The 23,254-nt window shown below is 36.2% G+C and overlaps 1 protein-coding gene across 3 annotated transcripts in view; it reads left to right on the top strand.

The window, feature by feature from the left end:
• The window catches only part of LOC135103707 (cytosolic 10-formyltetrahydrofolate dehydrogenase-like), a 196,992-nt gene that overhangs the window by 88,844 nt on the left and 84,894 nt on the right, over nucleotides 1-23,254 (top strand). For all 3 annotated transcript variants that reach the window (XM_064010307.1, XM_064010306.1, XM_064010305.1), the window contains exons 4-6: nucleotides 1,313-1,395; nucleotides 8,943-9,108; nucleotides 22,839-23,036. In XM_064010307.1, the coding sequence (XP_063866377.1) occupies nucleotides 1,313-1,395; nucleotides 8,943-9,108; nucleotides 22,839-23,036 (447 nt within the window). The remainder of the gene's footprint in view (nucleotides 1-1,312; nucleotides 1,396-8,942; nucleotides 9,109-22,838; nucleotides 23,037-23,254) is intronic.

Raw genomic sequence — 23,254 nt, 5'->3', positions numbered from 1 at the left:
GCTGATGGGGCAATGAGATGTATGTGTATTGAGTTATAACAGAAGGAGTAATTTAAGTATACTTTTGTTCCTGGATCACTTTGCTGTGTTGCATGGGTATAAGTTTGCTCTGTGTGATCAAGGGCTCAAGTTATTAATGGTTATTGGTAAATATGTTGATGAAAACTGTTTTACTAAAAAATCTGCATTCTCACCAGAACTCATTTCTAGATCTAAATGCATAGAAATTTATGAAAAATGCAAGTTATCTATGCATAAGGTTATTGCACATATTTGAGCTTGTGTCTTGACAGGAATCCTTAGTTGTTGTAATATAATTGGTCAGAATGGAGGATGTATATCTTATGCATCCTTCTTTATTGGCTGAAGAGCTCACTCTTCAGGAATGCAGCAGAAGAATTTTACTTTTTTTTTTTTTTTGTTTTCTTCTTTTTCTGGATGAGGGCTCTATTTTGATATGTTGCATTGTAATTTTTCACAGACATACCATGCTAAGATAATGATTAATATGTATGTAAACAGGTAAATGAAAAAGATACAAATTAAACATTGTGTTCATCATAGTCTGTCTCCACAGACTCCATCTAAATGAGTTGCATGTTGACAGTGTTCAGCCTCTCAGTTGAAAGGTGACATGGTCTAATGTCGCCATGTCTTTGAGTAAACAGAAGAAGATTGAGCCTATAGCAGCCTATTGAAACTCATTGGTGGGGACAGATTTGCACCATTGCCATGCTGTCACTGATAAACTCAGGGTGGCTGCTCACTGTCAACTTGCATCTCATTTAGATGGAGTCAGTGGAGACAGACTGTGATGAATACAATCTTTAATTTGTATCTTTTTGTTTAGCCGTTTACATACATACTAATCATAATCTGATCTTAGCATTTGTTTGAAAGCATGTCTGTTTGAAAAATTACAATGCAACATATTAAAATAAAGCCCTCATCCTGAAAAAAAGAAGAAAAAAAAAGAAAACTAAGTAAAGTTCTTCTGTGGTTCTGTAAAATATTTTACAGGTTTATGTTTATTTTATGAAAGTCTGGTTTTGAGTTAGCTGTGTTATATATACACAGTTATATATATACAAGATCCAATGACTTTTTGCAAAAAACTTTCATACCTAGTAGTTTGTTTATATATTGTTGTTGTCTCTGTTTCACAGATGAAGAAAATTAGTTTTCCAAGGTTTTGTGGTCATCCTAATTCAACACAAGAGAGAGAAAGAGTGGTTTAGCTGTGTTTATCACTGCTGTGTGGTGTTATTACTTCATACTCAGCTATGATGGTACTAATGAGTTTTATTTGCAGGTGATCAACCATCCTAAGAACAAATCTATTTGCTATCACCCATCTATCCTTCCTCGTCATCGTGGTGCCTCTTCTATAAATTGGTACGTATTTGTAAGTGTTAACATCACACATATGATACTTGAATTTTTTTTATTTAAAATTCTTATTGCAGATGGGTGCAAAGAGTTTATTTCAACTTGCAAACTTTTCATGAAAAATAATAACTAGCAAGGATGTAATGAAAAGATGTCAGGTATTATTTTTAGATTAGTGCCACATGTTTTTACATTTTCATAAATTTCAATGCATGTTCCTAACATTTCCTTGTACAAAAATTTCTGCTTCATTCTTTCAGTGCACCTTATTTTTACATATTATAGTATTTTTACTTTCCCAGTATAACTTAAGTTTATCTAGGTATATTTACCTAGTTGTAACATATGGGAATAGAGCTATACTCATACTGTCCCATATCTATGTCTACCTTTATCCAACCTCACCTTGAATTTTCTAGAGGTTTTTGTCTGGATCACTTTTTTTTTGTAACTCTTTCCACATCTCTATACATTTGTGTAAAAGCTGTTTTTCTAATAGTCCCATCTGCAGGTACTCTTAATGTTCTTTCCATGGCCTCTCGTCTTCCTTTTATTGGTCTCTATAAGACCCGTTCTATCCAGTTTCTTCAACCCGTTCATTATTCTATACACTACATTGGCGAACGTTCGCATTAAGGTTGTAGATGTTACATACCATCAAAAATTTTAATGCTTGATGTATTGTCATGGACTTTGCAGAAATCATGTATGTTTTTATCACAAAAATATTACATACATATTTTTATAACTCAATTCCTGTGTCTTACTATGCGCTGACAAAATAGTTGTGAAGTTGATTTGTGGGATTTATAATTTATTGGGTTTATGCATATCTATCTATAAATAAATACTTTTACTATAGCACTCACAAGATGGAAGCCAGGCCGAGGAGGATTCCTATCTAACAACTATCCCCCTCTATAGAGCTGAAGGCCATAAGGTTGGACTGCCTACCTAACTAAACTATCGAACTTTGGGTTCCCGTAATGCTTATCTCTGTGGTCTCTGAATGTGTGGATGAATTATCATGCAGTTCCTCAGGCAGGTTGGGGTCTAGAAAGGGTGGGCACCTGGATTCCTCCGTGGTGTGAAGGCAAAGAGTAGCAGGGCAACACCTTTGATGGATGTCCACAAGGCTTCCCTGGTGGCCCCTCATGGTCCTTGGTGGGCCTGGTGGTTCCTCCTCTCTCAGTGGTCCTTTCCTTGACAGCACCTGCGGGGGGGGATTGAAGCGTCATTTCTCTGCTGGTTGCCTCCTGGGTGTTGTCAGCACACAGTGGTCACCTGCTCACCTTTTCTGCCCAGGTGCTTTGATTTTCTGGCTGGATACAGGAGAGTATGTGTCAGCCTGGGAAGGATGTCAGGGCCAGAAAGAAGGAATGAGATCTGGAGTGTGTTGAGGTTAGGTGTTGTGGTGTTATGCGTAGCCTAGCAGTTGGTGATTGACCAGTGTTCTTATCGGCACTATTTAGTCACAGGAATCCATACTGTTATCTCCTACTATCTCTTATGCGTAACTAATATCCTCTTCTGCCTGGGTTTGGCATGATTATTGTGCAATATTCTCACTTCAGTGAGTTACATGGTCACTCTGAATGTGTTCTGTCCAGTGCACGCTTTTCAAAACAAGGAAATGAGTGAAGTGCTGGTGAGAGATTTTCAGGGAGGATTAGCGTAATCTCTACCCTCTCAAGTATAAAACTGTGATACACTATAGATATGCATTAGCATATTAGATATTAAATGGATCCTGTATATATAACTTAAAACATAAAACATGCAGTTCTTTCCTCAATTTATTCCTTTGTCCACACATCCTTTGCTTGGAAGCTGTAGTCAGTTTGATGAAAATCTTACTTTTTTCTGTCAACACCTTTGCTGGCATTCACTATGGGTATTTAAATAGAAGTATAAAGAAAGATAGATATGTGTAAGCCTGATATATATTCAGTCTTTGTTGTATATAGCCCCCATTACAGTTCCCATAAATCGACCTTATAACTATTTTGTTAGCATATTTTAAGGCAGGCTATATACTTCAAATGAACTATAAGAATATGTAAGCAATATTTTTGTAGAGGAAACACTTGAATATGAGCTTTCTGCAAGGTCCATGACAACATATCAGGAATTAAAATTTCTGGTGGTATGTAGCAACAACACTAGTACTGTAAACGCTCCTATTAGATCTCTCTGTTTAAGAGTCACAAGACTGTCTCTTCAATTTTTCTTTGTAGATCAGTTCCCTCAAACTTGATGGTATCATAGTTGCTGGTCTCTGGTCTCTCCAATATGTCTATGTTCTTTTTTATTTTTGGTGATAATACCACATCTGCATACTCTGATCTAGGTTGAATCAAGGTTATAATTAATCTCTTGGGTCATGTCTTCCTCCATATAGGTGAAAGCTACCTTTATATCCCTCAATAATCCTTTTAAGTTTTGCCTGTAATCTTGTTTATGTGATTATCTTGGGTCTTTTTTTGTATTATTTTGCCAATTATTTCCTCTCCTAGCATGTATTAATATGCTAATCTTCTTTGACTTGAACTAAATTCCATTATTCTATATATTTTTGCATTTGATTATATTTTTCTTGTGTTACTTCAATTATATATAGCATGTTACTTTTTCAGTCATGTTATCTATGAACACTGCAAACATGATTGGTGGCATTACTAATTTTTATGGGATACCACTTACAACTTTTTTCCAGGATTTGTGGTCCTTCACTTCTGTTTCTTATTTTTTTTATCATTGAGGAAATAATCTTAATAAAACTCTTCTTTGTTCCACTGATATTTTCTAATTTCCACATCAATTACCTGTGTTACATCTTATCAAAAGTCTTTTTCAAATACAGGTAAATATTGTCCATCCATCCGTCTCATATATCATGTTTATCACTCAAATTTTTAGTTTATTAGTTTTGTCACACAAGATCTTCCTTTTTGAAAGCCAAATTATTTCCCAGTCAGTTTATTGTTTGCTTCAAGATAGTGAATCTATTTGTCCTTTATGATTATTTTTTACAGATCTTTGATACTGTACTTGTCAAGGATACTGGCCTATAGTTGGATAATCCTCTCAGGTTATGAATGGATACCACATCAGCTCTTTTCTGATCAACTGGGACCTTTGCTTTCTTGAGGGAGCACACTTATTAATTTGTGCATCTCATCAGTCAGCTGCTTACTGCACTCCTTCATGATCCAGTTTGACATTTCATCTGGACCATTGGCATTCTTTACATTTTAGTTTTCAGTTATTTTCTTTGTCTTATTTGGCTCAAACCTTCTTCATTAACATTTGATATTGCCTCTTGAGACTAGAGATGGCTCTCTTGAAAATAATGAATGAAAGTGTTCATTTAACTTTTTTGCCATCAGGGTTGCATCTTCTTATCTCATTTCATTTAGCTAGTGTTTTTACTCCTAAAAATACCATTGACATATTCATAGAATAACTTAGGTTTGTTTTCAAATTTTCCTGTTATTTTCTTAAAAATGTTATTTTCTTCTCTGTCTTGACATAGTGTTGCTTTTTCTTTGTAAGTCCTCCATAGATCCTTTTTTTTTCTCCAGCTATTCCACATCCACACTTGTCCTTTTTCTTTCCTTGCCTCTTTGCACCTAATGAATGAGTATTTTAGTTTTTAACTTCTCACTGTTCCATTTGACACAAATCTTTATTCTGTCATTGTTAGTTGTTGATAAATTTTTTCATTTTTCCTGTATTTTTTTTCTTTTTTGTGTGTTCGGTGGAAGCTGCTCCAGTCTACTTTTTCTAAGTACTTTCTGAGTCCTTCAAATTTTGCCTTGCTGAAGGTAAATCTCTCTCTCTCTCTCTCTCTCTCTCTCTCTCTCTCTCTCTCTCTCTCTCTCTCTCTCTCTCTCTCTCTCTCTCTCTCTCTCTCTCTCTCTCTCTCTCTCTCTCTCTCTCTCTCTCTCTCTCTCTCTCTCTCCCCCTTTGGGCAGTTATTTTAAAACTTGACTCACCAACATGTGGTTGCTCTTCCCTTATAGACATTTATATGTCAGCTGCTCCTCTATTTTAGGCTCCTTGGTGAACATCAGATCCAATCTTGATGCTCCCTTGTTTCCTCTGAATCTTTTATCTTTCATCCGTTGTGTCAGTATATTGTCAGTTACCAGTTCTAGCAGGTAGCTCCTCCATGACTCCTTTCATCCCTCTATTGATAACTCTTAAGTTCACTTCATCACAGTAGAGATGTCCCATCTGGATTGTGTTCTCACTCCTCTCAACCAAATTTTTAAATGTCTTGTAATTCTTACCTTTTCCTGATAGTTCTTAGTAGATGGTCTAATTTTTGGTGGAACATGCACCACAAAATCTCTTATTCCTCCCTCACCACTTTTAATTCTGAATCTTCAGTACTTCTGCTTTTCATTCTCCATATTCTACCTTCCCCAAAACTGGAATTTTTTATTTATCTATTATTTTTTTTATTAATAATAGCAGTCACTGACCTTGTTTGTCTACTGTTTCTAATTTGTGCCTTATATTCACTAATACTGATGTCCAGGGTTTTTGCATTTCCTGTTGTTTTTGGCTCAGTTATCCCCATTATTCAGTGGAACCTCGGTTCTTGAACTTAATTAATTTTTGAATGCTGCTCGAAATGCAAAATGTTCTGAAACCGAAACTATTTTTTCCATAGGAATCAATGTTAATTTGATTATTCCATTCCTGGATACCTGTCCATCCTGTCTGTGTCTTATGACAGAGGCTTCCACTGCCGTGATGGCTGCTCCACAACATATCCAACTCATAAGTTATTTATCCAGAAAGAATGTACTGAATGAACTTAGTGACACAGAACTCATCAGAAGATACTGTTGAGACTGTGCAGGTATTTTCTACATGTATCACCAATTTAATGAGGGAAGCCTTACAGAGTGACATAGAGAGGAGCAACCCACTGCCAAATGAAGGTGATCATAACCCTTAGATATCTTGCTGCTGAGAAAAGCTAATGAAAAAATGCATTTGTGCAGTAGTGATGGCATTATGGGTTATTGAGAGAGCCACAGGTGCCTCGTGATTACTCCTGAGTGCTGAAAAACTGTTTGTTTACATCAAGGCTCTTCAATGGGATCACATTTAACTTTTTTTTCAAAGATTGAATTACTGTCTTACTGACTGTGGCTCCCCTCCAAATACATGAAAACGAAGGAAATATTTATAGAAACTATAAATTAGTAATAAATGGCAGGCTTTCCTGAGTCTTTTAACATTTGAAATCAATTAACTTTGAGAACCAAATTATGGTACGGCAACCAAAGCAATTACGAGTTCAAAATTTTATTAAAAAACTGATTTGTTTGAAAAGGAGGTGTTCAGTAACTGAGCTTCCACTGTATCTGCCTTAGGTAGCCCTTGATTTTTATGATCACTGATGTGACTGTTTACATTTGTGTTTGCAACTTTCAGTTCTTGATTTCTTCCTCTTTCACTTTTACAAATCATTTCCTTACTCTCATGTTGAGCACTTTCTGGTATAACTGCTTTTTTTTTCTGCCTTCTTTCTTCTCATTTTTTTCCCTTTGCTTCATTTCCCAGTTCTAGTTCTCTCATCTACACTCATGTCCTTTATTCTGATTTTCTTTAAACAATCTTGCTTTGCCAGTCTCCACAATTCTGCCAAAACTCTCTTGGCAGCTGCAAACTGTGACCTAAACCTAATCTTCATAGGTTGACTTTTTCCCCTCTTTGTATTTTTCTCTTCTGTATATTTCCTCATTCTCTGCAGTTAGCTAACTGTCTTGATCCTGAACCATCTTTACAATCCTTTCTGTTACTTTGCTTTCATGCTTTACCATGTTATACTTGATCAGCATCTCTTCTTTTGCTCTGAATAATGCAACACATTTTTTTCAGGAACTGCCATGTGCAGGCTTGATGGCTTCTTGCAGCTTCCCATATTTTCTTATTTTTTTATGTTCTAACTGCATCTCACCAGATTTTCCTTGTCTTTGATTACATTTATTATTGCATTTAATAAATCTTTCTCATTTGTCTGCTGCAGCATCACTTTTTAAAATATTTACTTCCTTTTTGTTGTTGTTCCTCCTTCCACATTTTTTGTTCCTCTTTCATGGCCTCAACACTTTCCTGCTTTGCTTCACTCACCTTCCATTGCTTACATCCTCTTTAAAAGATTTTCAGTTGTCTTTCAAGATCAATTACTCTTACAGCATGAACTCTCTATCAGACTCTCTCCTCTCCTAAATCTCCTGAAATCAGCTAATTTTAGTGACCAACAGATGTTGAAGATAAATTATCTTCTGCCCCTCCAACGGCACCATCCAGTTCACTTTGGCCTTCTTCCATCTTTTTTTCATCATATAATTAGTCTTTTGTTTATACATATCAACATAATTAGGAGACATGACAGAATTGACAGGGAAGGAATTTGGGATGTCTTGAACTTGTATGGTGTAGGTGGTAGGTTAAAATTTTTGAAAAGCTTTTCTGAAAATAGTAGAGCATGTGTAAGGGTAGGAAAAAGCTTAATTGAATGGTGGGGTTACATCAGGGATATGTAATGCCACCATGGCTGTTTTACATCTTTATAGATGGTGTAGTGAGGCAAGTTAAAGCTAGAGCATTGGGTCTGGTAACAGCAGAGGATGAACAGGAATGTGAATCCATTGCTGCTTGTGGATAACACAGCATTTGTGGTAGGAAAGAGTAAGGTAGTGAGAGACTTGGTAGGGTGGGCAGAGCAATGTATGCTGAGGTGATTTGGACATGTTGAGAGAGGGGGATGATAGGGTGGTGAAGAAAAATCATAAGATGAAGTGTGAGAGGTGTGAACTTGTGAGATAGGCCATGTATAGGTGATTGATAGTGTGAAGGAGGCTTTAAGGGGAAGAGGAGTGACACTGAAACATAATAGAATGAATGTGCATGACAAAAGTGAATAGAGAGCAGTTGTGAGTGGAGGGAGGCACCACACAATGATAGTCTCACACAGGTGTAGGGAAATTAGATGTGTTAGGTGAGAGTACTTGTTATGAAGGAACCTTGCTCAGGACCAGACTGTCCAAGCTGTGTGGCTGATCCCCATTAAATTAGGGCAAGAATACTTTCTCTTCTGTTGGGGGCCAAGGGACTAAGAGAGTGGTGTGAATGAGAAAGTTATGTGCCTTGTCTTGGCTATCCTCCTTTTCAGGGAGATATGCCTGATATATTTATGTATGTATGTATTCTTTGTTGCTTTAGGTAAGAGCTGTATTAGTTTTTGCATTTCTTCCAATTTAGTTTCTCTAGGACCTGATATAAGTGTGTTCATAGTTGATGTAACAGGGGCCTTGGTGGTCCCTATCATAAAGATAGGAGCTTAGTTGCTACCTCCCTCTCACCAAGGAAAGTGCTTTTATTTCAATTTTTTTTTTTTTTTTCCTATTTCTACTGTTGTCTGAGGATAGGAGTTCTGTATTTCCCAAAATTTTACAAACTTGGAATGTTGCCAGTACTGTGCCTCTGTACTTGCCTGTTCTGATAATTATGGTTAATTCTGGCTTCAGGACTCTGATGTGTGGGGATAAGAAAGCTGGCTTTTCCATCTTCTGGGCTGATGATGGACTGGACACAGGTCCCATCCTCTTGCAGCGTGAAGTGGATGTAGATCCCAATGACACCGTAGACTCTCTATACAACAGGTTTATGTATCCAGAGGGTATCAAGGCAATGGTGAGTTTTTCTAACAGTGACAAATGAAATACATCACCAGTAAGCTGTGAGATGTGAATTAGTGTATAATCTTGTACTACTGTAAAAGTTAATGGTATATGATAGTCAAATCTTTTCCTTTGGCAAAGATTTATCATAAATCATTAAAAAGTAGATTATTAGTAAAAAAAAAATATATATATATATATATATATATATATATATATATATATATATATATATATATATATATATATATATATATATATATATATATATATATATATACACACACACACACACACACACACACACACACACACACTCATACCTCAGTACTATGGATCTTGCTTTAACGGATTTCGGAAGCAGCAGACAAAATCTGGAGCAACTGACTCAGTTTGAAAGTCCCGTGCTCTACAGATGGAGTTGTGGCAACACTGGACATGAGCCACTGCTTTGAGAACTGACTGCTTGTTGCAGGCAGTCACTTTGTTGTGATCACCCTTGTTTTGGCAATAAGTGGGTTGCTCATCTCTGTGTCTCTCTGTAAGGCTTCCCTTACTAGATTGGTGACAAACAGAATACTTACATTATATTAACAATAGGCCACTTTTTTAAATGTTGTATTATTAATTACGAAGCAGCAAGCCCCACAGTCATATTTGGTTCTGCTAATCTCATGGTTGTTGTGTTGTGCATCCAGTGTTAAACACTGGATGCAAGCCCCAACATCAGGTTAGTAAATACTAAGCTCTCCACATATGTTGGCAGCTCTGGTGAGGAAAAGTTACTGAATTTTGTTATTTCTCATTTACTAATTCAACTTTTGCATTTTTCTTCCAGCTATAGCTAAAAAATGAGGTGATATATCCATATATGCCTTCGGAATCATCATACAATATATAATAGTGAAGAAATCTGTGATTGTATGGTGATATTTGTAGCGATCATGAAAGTGGCTTGATTGGAGGCAAAGGGCGAACCTATTTTGGCCTGTAATGTAGTTAATAGTGAGCATTTCTCACAATGTATATGTGGAGACATGAGTTATTTCTTTGTGTACAACATAAAGAGTTACTCAAAAAATTGAAAGTGCATGCACCTATGTCAAGGCCAATGGAATCATTATCTAAGAGATGAGTGGGAGGTTTTAGAATACTTGATATATGGGAATTATAATAGTATTGCTGATATTTTCTTTACCCTCATACCGACGAATGATAATTGTGTATGCTCTAAAAGCAGTATCAGTCAAAAATAACTCCCCATAACCAAACTAAACCTAACTAATCTAAACATTAAAAATTGCTGTCAGCATTATGAATAATTTGCATTGGATATATATGGGGTTCTAATTACTCAGAATGAGAAGCTGTATTGGGTAAGGGTAAGAAGAGCCATGTTGAGACTTTTGAAAGAGTAAAATAATACTGGGACTTGTCAAGTCACGGTGGATGCTGGCCATTAACCATAATTCTCGAGCTGCAAACGCAGTCTCCCAAACGTACCCAAATGCGGCATTTTGAACACTGAAATCTATTAATTTAAAGGATGTATACAGTTTTTCTTTCGTATAGGAATACTTTGGTATATCTTAATATTTCTAACATAACTTTCTGTTGAATAGGACTGGTGAATATCATAGGGGTTTGCTGTTGGGGAGGAGTAGTTCTTCCCAGCATTTCCAATATGATTTCTTCAGGTTTGGTCGACTTAACCTGAAGTGCAGAGCTGGAAAAGTGTTTAAAATCTAAAACAGCCATATTGGTATTAGTAAATACTAACATCTTGTTTAAAAAGGGGGCCAATAACTTGTGAGTTCTGTGTTGCTAAATTAATTCAGTACATCCTTTCTGAATAAATAATTCCTGGGCTGCAGATGTGGAGCTGCCATCTTGGTAGTGGGAGTGTCTGTCATAAGCCACTAAGACACGGTGGATGGGTGTCCAGGAATGGATTAATCCATTTTACTTTGATTCCTGTGGTTGAAAATAGTTTTGGTTTCTGAACATTTCTGATTTTGAATGGCATTCAGGAAAGAATTAAGTTTGAGAACAGAGGTTCCACTGTGTATGTGTATTTACCTAGTTGTATTTACCTAGTTGTAGTTTATGGGAGGGGAGTAATCTCATAGTATCCTGTCTCTATATCTATCCAGTTTAGTCTTAAGAGCATGGACAGTTTTGGTATTGATAAGATCTTTACTTAGTTCATTCAATTTGTTCACACTTCTGTGAGGAAAACTATATTTCTTGATGTCTCTTCTACAGTTAACTTTCTTCAACTTCTTACTGTCCCCTTGTACTCTGTGTATCTAAATTTATAAAACATGCTTTGTCCACATTTTCCATACCATTTATCATTCTATAAATGTTTATTAACTCCCCTCTCTCCCTCCTATTTTCAAGGGTAGGAATTTCCAACTTTCTTAATCTTTCTTCATAGGTCGACTTACTCAATTCCGGAACCATCTTAGTGACTGCTCTTTGTACTCTTTCCGATTTTATGATATTCCTCTTTGTATGAGGAGACACACTACTGCCACATACTCCAATCTTGGTCTTATCATGGAAATCAACAACTTTTTATCATTTCTTTATTGAAATATGAGAATGCCATTCTTACTCTTCAACAAATTCATCATCTCCAATAATTTTATCAATGTGTCTGTCCAGAGTCAAATTTTCAGTAACTGTTACTCCCAAATCCACTTCTTTTGATTTCTTTAACTTCACACCATCCATCTCATAATGATATTGTATTCTTTTCTTACTCTTACCAAACTCCATTACTTTACATTTACTTAAATTGAATTCCATTTGCCAAGATTCACTCCATCTATTTATCTTATTTAAATCATCTTGCAGTGCCATACAATCATTTACATTTTCTAACCTTCTCATCAGCTTAGCATCATCTGCAAATAAGTTCATATTTCTTCATATATGTCATTCACATGTATTACAAACATTATCGGTCCCAACACTGACCCCTGTGAGACACCACTAGTTACTTTCAGCCAAGATGAATTTTGGTCTTGCATTACAGTTCTCATCTCTCTATCATCCAAATAATCCTCCATCCACTCCAGCAGTCTTCCTCCAATTTTTCCATAATTTTTTATCTTCCATAGCAATCTTTGGTGTGGTACTTTGTCAAATGCTTTCTTCAAGTCTAAGTAGGCACCATCCACCCATCCATCTCTCTCCTGCACAATATTGAGTACCCTTGAATAAAAGGACAATAAGTTCATGAAGCATGATCTTCTCTTCCTAAATCCAAATTGACAATTTACCAAAACTTTATTTCTTTCCAAGTGTTCCATCTATCTTTCCTTTATTGTTCTTTCATGTAGTTTTCCTACAACATTAGTCAAGGACACTGGTCTGTAATTTAGTGAGTTTTCCTTATTTCCTCCTTTGAATATTGGTGTAATATTTGCTCTTTTTCTATCTTTTGGTACTCTTTCCTGTGATAATGATGTCACCACTAGACTGAATTTTATCAGCCAGTTGTTCTCTACATTCCTTCAATATCCATTTTGATACGCCATCTGGACCAGATGCTCTTCCATCATCTTAAGTATTTCCTCATAACTGACTGACTCTGTACTTAGTATATTTCTCACCAACTTATCTCTTCCAGCATCAAACTCCCCTTCCACTGTAAATACTGATCTGAAACTATTGTTCATAACCTCTACAGTGTCTTGTATATCCTCATAGATTTTTCCTTCAACTTTCAATCTTGATACACCTTCCTTCTTCATCTTCCCATTAGTATGTCTAAAGAATAGTTTTGGTCTATTATATCTCTTTCATAGTTTCTTCTCCATTCTTATTATCTCAACATACTTGTTTCTAGCATTAATATATTCCTCCCATCTGCTCTGTTTCCCTCTTCTTCCAGCTATTCCAATAATTTAATTTACAATTTTTAGCCTCTTTGCATTTTGTATTGAACCATTCTTTACCTTTTCTACATCTTACTCCTCCTCTACGTACAAATTCCTCCACAGCAGAATTATATATCTTTATAAATTCATACCATTTTTCCTGAACATCTTCTGCATCTTCAGAATCTCTCCAGTCCACAGCAAGAAAGTACTTTCTTAATTTTTGAAGGTTAGCTTTACTATATTTAAATCTTTTCACCTTATAATTTACATCAGTAATTACATTTTCATTTTTCAAATTAAATTCCATCAACACATGAGCCCTAGAGGGCTATCATAGTGTATAGTTTCAATAATTTCCATGTCCTTGGTAAACACTAAATCAAGTCCTGATAGTTTATGTCCTCCACTAAATCTGGTATCACTATCAACCCATTGAGTCATCAAGTTTAATAATCTATTACTCCATGAGTTTTCATTTCCAGTAGTTGTCAGTGTCTCCCAATTTATCTCCTTACAATTAAAATCACCAACAATAACTATATCACTGCTTTCCATCACTATCTTTTCATCTATCTTGATAATGAGAAACTGCTGCTAAGAGAAGTAGAAAATATCAGATACACTTGAGACCACAGCAAAAAACTAAGAAAAGGAAGATGTTTGAATAGCATAAAGAAATATAGTTTCCCACAGAAAAATATAGAAGTTTGGAACAAGCTAAGCGAGGATCTAGTATTGGCAATGAGTGTGTACAACTTTAAGGAAAACTGGACAAGTGTAGATATGCAGACATGAGCATAGCTCAGTCCCTGTAAATTAAAACTAGGTAAATGCACACACACACAAGGTTCTGAAACTGGCAATGAACAATATTATGACACAGTGGGTTGAGGAAAACACTAGATACAGAGGAGGAGTGGAGCCATCAAGACTTGATTTGGTGTTATCAAAAGAAGCAGATATTATGGAAGACATGAACTATAATTGTCCACTAGGAAAAAGTGACCATGTCATGATAAGGTTTTGTATTAAAGAAAAAAAGAGAGGAAAGTAGATGTGAAGATTATAAAAGTGAAAGATTTAATTATGGTAAGTCAAAGTTTGAACAAATGAGGAGATACTTTGGTGAAGCGGACTGGAGTACACTTATCAGCAAGTAATGTGCAAAAGAAGTGGGAAGCTTTCATCAATATTTATGAAGGGGGAGTGAAAAGATATGTACTGAAAGTAGAGACAAAGAGAAGATATAACAATGACTGGTATAATAGAAGATGTGAAATAGCTAAGGAGGAGAGGGAAATGGCATGGAATAGATGGCGGAGGAAAAATACGTAAGTAATATGTAAGGGTTATTAAAGAAGAAAGGAAAAATTATGAGAAAGATGTTATGGACAAATGCAAAGAGGAACCAAAACTATTCTTCAGATATGTGAACAGCAAAATGAAAAATAGAGAAGGAATAAGCAGATTGAAGGTGAATGGTCAAATGTGTGAGGATCCAGCTGAATTGGCAGAGATAATGAACAGGAGTTTTCAATCAGTATTCACAAAAGAGAGAACATTTGTGTAGCAGAGTGAGATGAATGAGGAAATGGGTTTGCGGGAAATCCAAATGACTGAAGAGGATGTCCAGAAACAGATGGAGGGACTAGGCAGAGTGAGATGAGTGAGGAAATGGGTCTGGGGGAAATCCAAGTGACTGAAGAGGATGTCCAGAAACAGATGGAGGGACTAGATGTTAGGAAGGCCCCTGGACCTGATGGAGTGTCAGGATGGATACTAGAAGTGTGCAATCAGCAGTTGACATGGGTAATACATAATATTATTGAGAGCTCCCTAATTGAAAGTAGAGTCCCAATTGAATGGAAGAGAGCCAACATAGTGCCAGTCTACAAAGGTGGTAGTAAAGAGGAACCCTTAAACTATAGACCTATGTCTCTAACAAGTGTGGTGTGCAAAATGTGTGAAAGATTGGTGAAGGATAAATGGATGCAGTACCTAGAAGGAAATGAAGTGATAATAAAGCAACAACATGGATTTAGGAGAGGGAGATTGTGTGTTACAAACTTACTGAATTTTTATTGTAGAGTGGTGGATATAATGCAAGAAAGAGATAGATGGGCGGATTGTGTTAATTTAGACCTGAAGAAGGCCTTTGATAAAGTGCCACACAGTGTCTGATAGTTTGGGCTATTTGAGGTCCTATTGTTTTTCACAAAATCTTAACAAAGCATTAGACAAGGATGCTATTTTGGCATTGTATGTTGGTGATCCTGACCTAATTGGCAAAAAATACTTTGGTGTCATATTTGGATAATGAAGATAATTACGAGAGTAAATTTAGGGTAAACTTAGTTAAAATTTACAGGCACTGGTAGTGAGACTAGGTGTCATTATGATATATACTCCACCCACTCTTCCTTTTATGATGTCAGTGTGATATTTAACTATGAGTAATCAAGCATTCAACCAGCAGTTCTGTCTTTTTGCCTCACTCACTCATGCACACACACACATTGGTGACATTAGTCAGAGGATGGAAAGGAGATAAGGAGAGAGGACTTAAAGACATGAACGACATTGTTGAAGAGCTGGAAGAGTTGAAAGGAAGGGAGTTAAAAAGAGAAAGGGAAAACTAGAAACTGAGAGAGGAAGTGGAAAAGATAGTGGATTTAAATGTAAAGTACAGTGAAGAAATACAAGAACTCAAAAAAGAAAATGGAAAGCTAAGGAGCATGGTGGAGAAGAAAGAAGTTAGGATAGATGAAGGCAAAATCCAGAGTGAAGTAAAAGGCTTAGTTGAAAAGGAAGTGAAAAGTTGGAAAGACGAGAGAGAACAAGAGAAGATAGATATGACAGAAATAATAAGAAAACAGCAAGAAGAACATGATAAGGAGATGGCGAAAAAAAGTAGTGAAAATCGTTAAGGAAAAAGATAACATAGTAAGGGATACAGTACAAAAAAAGATGTGCCTGATGGTGTTTGGGGATAAAGAGAAGACCATATCAAATAAAGTTCAAAGAGAAAGAGAAGAATTACAAAGAGCAAAAGAAATCACTGGGAAAATTGTAGAAGAAGGAGATGAAATGGATATACAAATAGAGGAAGTGTACAGGATTGGGAAATATTCAGAAGGGGGGAAACATCCCATGAAAATAAGACTTAATACCCAAGCGGCAGCCGAATACATCTTGAGAAGAATGAGTTTGTTAAGAAAGATAGAGGGTATGAAGGATATATATATAAGAAGAGAAATGAATGAGGAGGAAAGAAACAAGGTGAAAGAGTTAAAAGAGGAAGCCAAGACAAAAAACGAAGAGAAAACACAGGAACAGGCAGAAAGGTATACAGACGTACCTCGGTACTCGACCATAATCCGTTCTGAGGTGGTGGTCGAGCACCGATTTGTTCGAACACCGAAACCAATTTTCCCATAAGAAATAATGGAAAGTATTTTAATCCGTTCTTACCATTAAGAAAAATACCTAAAATATTATAAGAACGTGTATCTAAACAACAATAAAACGTAAATGTGCACAAGCAGTACATGATAAAGATAAATAAAGCATTATAAACCATTTTGTATAATTTACTTACGTTTTGGAGAGTGGTTGATGGCATACAGGAATGGATGTGGAGAGGACGGGAGGGAGGGTTACTCCTTGGAAGGGGAATCCCCTTCCATGATGACGCTAGGTAACGCACCTTCAGGGGTTTTCTCCCTTCTCTCTCTCTTCCGTGGAGGTGAATCTGGCTGGGCAGTAGCCTTCCTCTTTTCTTTAAGAAGGAACCTGTCCATTGTCAGTTGCTTCTGCCTTTTCTGCACTATTTTTCGGAAGTGCGCCATAACAGTGTCATTGAAAATTATCACAGCACGGTTACTGACTGCTGTATCAGGATGGTATTTTTCAACAAAACAAAATACTCGAACAAACTGCGTACGTCTTACTCCGCTGGCGGTCTGAGTCGAACTGACGCTTACCCGCTGGCCGAGAAGGGCCGAGAAGGGCCGAGGAGCGCATTCGGGTCGACTCGGCTAGTCGAGTACCGAAAATCTGTTCGAGGTCCGATGCATTTTCTACTCGAATTTTTTGGTCGAGCACCGATTTGGTCGAGTATAGAGGCGGTCGAGTACCGAGGTACGACTGTATATGGAGGGTGATAGACATGAAAATGAGGAAATGGTGGTTAAAGAATGCGGGGCAAGAAGTAAGATAACAAAGAGAGAACACAAAAAAAATGGGTCCACAATAAATAAAATTAAAGTTATGTATACAAACATAGATGGATTAGTGTCCAGCCTAAGGGAACTAAGAGATTATTTACATGAAAAGAAACCAGAAGTGGCATGCATTACGGAAACAAAACTAACAAGGGAGATTAATGTTGAATTTGAAGAAGAAGGATATAACACATGGAGAAGAGACAGAAAGAATAAGGGAGGAGGAGGAGTGATGATTCTAGTAAGAAAAAATATCTTGATAGAAACAGTGGAATATGGTGAAGGGAGGTCAGAAACATTGAGTGTGGAGATCAAGATCTAAGGACAAGAAAGCAGAAAAATTATTGCTGCGTACATGCCTCCAAAGATCAACACTTGGGGGACTGATGATTATAAGCACATGCAAAGCGAGTTCATGAAAAGTATAGATGACATGCTAAAGATAAGAAACAAGGTGTTACTAGTAGGAGATTTTAATAGCAAAGAGATAAACTGGGGGGAGATGGAGGTGACAGGGATTGCCAGTACATGAAGTGAAGAATTTTTACAGACTATGATGGTAAACACGATGGATCAATGGGTGAAAGAAAATACTAGGTACAGAGGGGAAGATGAACCATCACTACTAGACTTGGTTTTTACAAAAAAGCCAGAAAATGAACCAAGTATAGAATATTTGTGTCCAGTGGAAAAAAGTGATCATGTGAAGATGGAGATAGAGATCAAGGAAGAAGTGCCAGAATTCAATGAGGAATATAAAAATGAGAGAAAAAATTATGCTAAGGCAGACTTTACAGGGTTAAAGAAATTCTATGGAGAGCTTGATTGGAGTAATTTATTAAGAGGTATGGAGGTGCAGAAAAAATATGAAGTGTTTTTAAGCAAGTTTAGAGAAGGTGTTGAAAGATATGTGCCAAGATATAAGATAAAAGAAAATAAGAAAGTGTGGTTTAATGCAAAGTGTGCAGAGGCAAAAAAGAAGGAGAGGGCATGGAAAAAAATGAGGAAACTGGTGTCAGTGGTTCTTCTTTATTGCCTCCTTTGAAAATTGGTACTATATTGGCTCTTTTCCAGTCTAGAGGGACTTTTCCCTCTTTGAATGAATGTGCTATGATATGTATTATCTCTACCAGCTGTTAGCTAGATTCCTTCATTATCCAATTTGACACTCCATCCGGTCCTTGAGTCTTGCTTACATCCTGATCCTTAATTTTCTTAACTTCTTGAACATCCACATGAAATTCCCTCAACACTTTGTCCTTGTGCCATACTCTTTCTCCTACAAAGTTTTTTTTCTTTAGTAAATACTGACTGGAAGCATATATTCATTAATTCAGCCTGTGATAGTGAATAGTGACTGGAAGCATGTGTTCATTAATTCAGCCTGTGACAGAGCATCTTCATAAATAATGTCATCTACCTTTAATATATCTATACTTCATTTTTCATTTTTCTGTTTACATATTTGTAAAAGTGTTTCAGCTCATTCTTGCATTTGTCAACTACCTCTTTCTCATAATTCCTTTCCTCTTCTCTCAAGATTCTGACACTCATTATTTGTTACTTTGAATTCTTTCCATTTCTTATGTCCTCCTCTTTTATCCATCTGTAGATCTTTTTCTCTTGTTAGTTTACATCTTTTATTATACCAGTCTTCTCTCTTTTCCACCTCGTTAATTATGATCTTAGGTATGTATCTATTGATCCCTTCATTATAGATTTTCATAAATGTATCCCACTTTTCCTGCATATTTCTCTTTGTGAACAGTTGTTTTCAATCTGTTTCTGCAAATAATTTTTTCAACTTAATGAAATCTGTCTTCCTGTAGTTATATCTTCAATTCTTGTAAGTTTCACTCCGGTTTTTTTTATTAAACTCTTGCCTAATTTAAATTTGATTAACATGATCACTTTTGCCAAAAGGGCACCGATAATTTATTTTTTTGACGCTGTCAAATAGGTCTGACCTTGATGTAGCAGACTTTTTTGCAGTTTAAGTCTTCTATAAGTGTCACATTATTACTCTCAATATTTTCTTTAGACAGTTACTAGTATCTCTTAACATTATTTTATAATCATCCCTATTCCATGCAGTGGTTTTCAGTGTACACATGCTAATGCACAATTTCTTTTTCTTTCTCTCTTCCTTTTTGTATTGATTCTAACTGCTTAAACCATACCTTCTCCTATCTCTACATCCTCCACTGTTATATTCTTCTTGGTCAGTAACATCATTCCTCCTTTCTTACTATTCCTAGATTTCGTCCACACATTATAACTACCACCTGCAATTCTTATGTTTTCTGCTGGCTCATTCAATTTGACCTCTGTAATGCCATGGTTTCTGACTGTTTTATCTTAATAGAGTCATTTATTTCCTCCAACGTTGATATTAGTCCATTGATATTTGTGTATGCCACTGACCACTTTGTTTCTTCTTTTGCTATTTACCTCTCCTATTATTTATTTATCAGATACCATCTTCCCAGCATCTCATCTTTCACCTTTCAGTAGAACTTCTTTTTCTCTTCCTCTGATCTGTTCACGTTTTTTTCCTTAGTCTCTTTTATCAGTTTATTGATCTTAAATCTCTCCTCTTCATTCATGTCCCTTTTATCTAAACTTTTCTGTATAGTTCTACCTTGTCCAGTCTCCATGCTTGTGATATTACCTCAGACACTGTTGTCTGTGCTCTAAATTTAATGGTCTTGGTTTTTATATTTTCCTAACCTATACACTGCTTCAATTTTGTTTACCCAGTCCTTTCATTTACCCTGAACATCTAGTATCTTTTTTTGTGTCCCTTTTCTCTCTTAACTTTAATGGGTTCTGTTTTTCATATAATCTATAAGTAACTACACATTTTCTCCTGCCAACTGTATCACATATAACTAATTCTTTTTGCTTGAAAACTTCAACTATTTCCTTGGTTAAGTCAGCCTTTTCTCTATTTTGAGACTCCAAGATCTCTTTGAAACTTCTTCCTTTTTATCCTTTTTCCATTCTTTATGTACATCTTGATCTTCATCACACTTTTCCTGTATTTTAACACTCCTGATTTTCTGTTAATATTAACTTCAGTTCTACACACTGAGCCTTCAGGAATTTGTTTTCTTCTTCCAGGTCATGTATCTTTGTTTCCATCTTTGTTATTCTATTAATTAAATCACTGACTTTCATTCCTGTTTTGCATTCTTTGATTCAGTTCACTATCCTTTATTTTCCTGTCCTCCATTCTTTGATTGAATTCACTATCCTGAAAGCCCTGGAAGGCTGTCCCAGGCATCTCTTTATTCATGGCCTCTGTCATGACTGATGTTTGATTTTTTTTTTTTTTCAAAATGAAATAATTGATAACTGTGCCACTTTACCCTTTCTTATTATTCACTTTGGAGACAGGACCAACACTACAGCATAGCCCCTACCTGCCTCACAACCTAGGCTGCCTGTGAAAATATTCCGTTTTTGCATTTGTTTTGGGGACCAGCTGACCAACTGTCCTCTGCAGGAGACAGACAGTGTGTGTGTGTGGTACAGTGGTACCGCGCACACTTTGGGGACCAAGTGGTCATCAGGCGCACAGGTTTGAATCCTGGCTACAGTCTGAGGGTAGGAAGGGCATCCCCTCAGAGTAACGGTTCCCAAATGCCAAATCCAAAAGTCCTTCATCAGGAGGCAACGTCTCAGCCCTAACAGATTAGGGAAAACTAGATGAAGTATAAGAACTGTGTGTGGGTATTTACCTACGGTACTTGTATTTACCTAGTTGTGTTGTACAGGAAAAGAGCTATGCTCATGCTGTCCTGTCTCCATATTTATAAGCATCCAGCTTAACTTTAAATTCATGAATATTTGTTGCTTGTACCACTGTTTCATCTAAGTTGTTCCATATTTATATGCTTCTGTTTGGGAAACCATATTTCTTGACATCTCTTCTACTTGCTGTTTTCCTCAATTTCACTCCATGTCCTCTTGTATCTCTTGAGTCCCACACAAATAAGTCTTTGTCAACTTAATCCTTACCCTTTAAAGCTCTGTATATAGCAATCAGGTCCCCTCTTTCTCTTCTCTCTTGTAATGATGGAAGCTTCAATCTCCTTAATCTTCATAGGTTAAATCTCTCAAATTTGGTACCAATTTGATTGCAGCTCTTTGGATCCTTTCTATTTTCTTTATTTCCTTTTTATTATGGGGTGACCAAACAATTCTGGCATATTCCAGTTTTGGTTGAATCACATATTCCATCAACTTTTTCATCATCTCTTCATCCATGTAAGCAAATGCTCCTTTCATCTTTCTTAGTAACTCATAGGTTTCCCCAACTATTTTGTTTACATGTTTTTCTGGTGATGAATTATCACTTATTGTAATTCCCAAGTCTTTTTGCTTCTTTGGTTTTCTTAATTTCCACTTCTCCCATGGTGTAGGAACTTGTCAGTCTTCTTTTGCTTTTTCCTAATTCCATCACCTTGCATTTCTTTCCATTGAATTCCATTTCCCATTTCTTACTCCATTTATATATCTTATTTAGATCTTTCTGTAATATTTCACAATCCATATTGTTTTCCACTCTTCAGTAATTTTGCATCGTCTGCAAACAGACTTATATAACTGCCAACCTCATCCACCATATCGTTGACATACACCAGAAACATTACGGGGGCTAAGACTTTCCCCTGTGGTACTCCACTTGTAACTCTACATCATTCTGATTTTTCTTACTTTATTACTGTTCTCATTTCTCTATCCCTCAAGAAGTCTGTAATCCAATTCAGTGTGTGTGTGTGTGTGTGTATGTGTGTGTGTGTGTGTGTGTGTGTGTGTGTGAGTGAGAGTTAGTGAGTGAGTGAGTGAGTGAGTGAGTGAGTGCATGAGTGAGGCAAAAAACAGAACTGCTAGTTGGATGATTGATTACTTTTAGGTCATAGTTAAACATCACATCAATATCATGAAAGGATGAGTGGGTGAGGTATATATCATGACTACACCTAGTCTCACTAACAGTGCCTGTAAATTTTTGTCAAGTTTGCCTTAAATTTACTCTCATAATTGCCTTATCCACATATGACACCAAAGCATATTTTTGCCATTTAGGTCAGTGTCTCAAACATCCACTGCCAAAGTAATAACCTTGTCTGATGTTTTATTAATGTTTCATTTCTAAAAAAATTATAAGACTTGGCCCCTGAATCCTTTAGTTAATGTCTATTTGTTCAGTATATTCAGGGGTATGCTCAGTTAGATGTACAATGCCTAAACTGAACATTATTTGGTATATTACGGCTATGTTTGGTCCTGCACTACACTGCTCATGATACTGTTGGTTTACCTAATATGTATTATTATTATTATTGCAATTATTATTATTATTATTATTATTATTATTATTATTATTATTATTATTATTATTACTATTATTATTATTATTATTATTATTATTATTATTATTATTATTATTATTATTATTATTATTATTACAGTGTTTTGCTTTGGTTGAAGAAAAAAATAGGGCATTATTATTATTATTATTCAGTTTTGAGAATTGAACCAAGTCGATTTACACTCATGGAGCAAAATGTTACATTAGCACATGCAAACCCAGAGATAATATTTTTCTGATTACATAGGCAGAAGCTGTGAAACTAGTGTCTGATGGAAAGGCCCCCAAAATTACCCAACCTGCAGAAGGTGCCACCTATGATCCAATGCTAAACAAGAAGGAACTGTGTAAGATAAACTGGGATCAATCTGCTGAGGACATCCACAACTTTATTCGAGGTCTTGACTCCTCCCCAGGAGCTTGGACAGTTATGGATGGGAAAGAGGTGAGTGAGATGGTCATTGTATATGTATGCTGGTTATCAGTAGAAATAGTGTAGAGTGAATGGGATTATGGAGGTAAAGTTGTGTTAATACTGTTTGAGATGAAAGCATTATTGATGGTGTACAGAGGAGCTTCATGCTTAAGTGTGTTTCAGCATAGTGATATCAAGCTTAGCAATGGCTTCCAAAAGCTACCAATTCTCAAGTTTAGCAACCAGAT

The sequence above is a fragment of the Scylla paramamosain genome, chromosome 9 (assembly GCF_035594125.1).
Source record: "Scylla paramamosain isolate STU-SP2022 chromosome 9, ASM3559412v1, whole genome shotgun sequence".
NCBI lineage: Eukaryota > Metazoa > Arthropoda > Malacostraca > Decapoda > Portunidae > Scylla > Scylla paramamosain.
The sequence above is the reverse complement of the archived record's forward strand: the minus strand, read 5'-3'. Positions and strand labels throughout refer to the sequence as shown.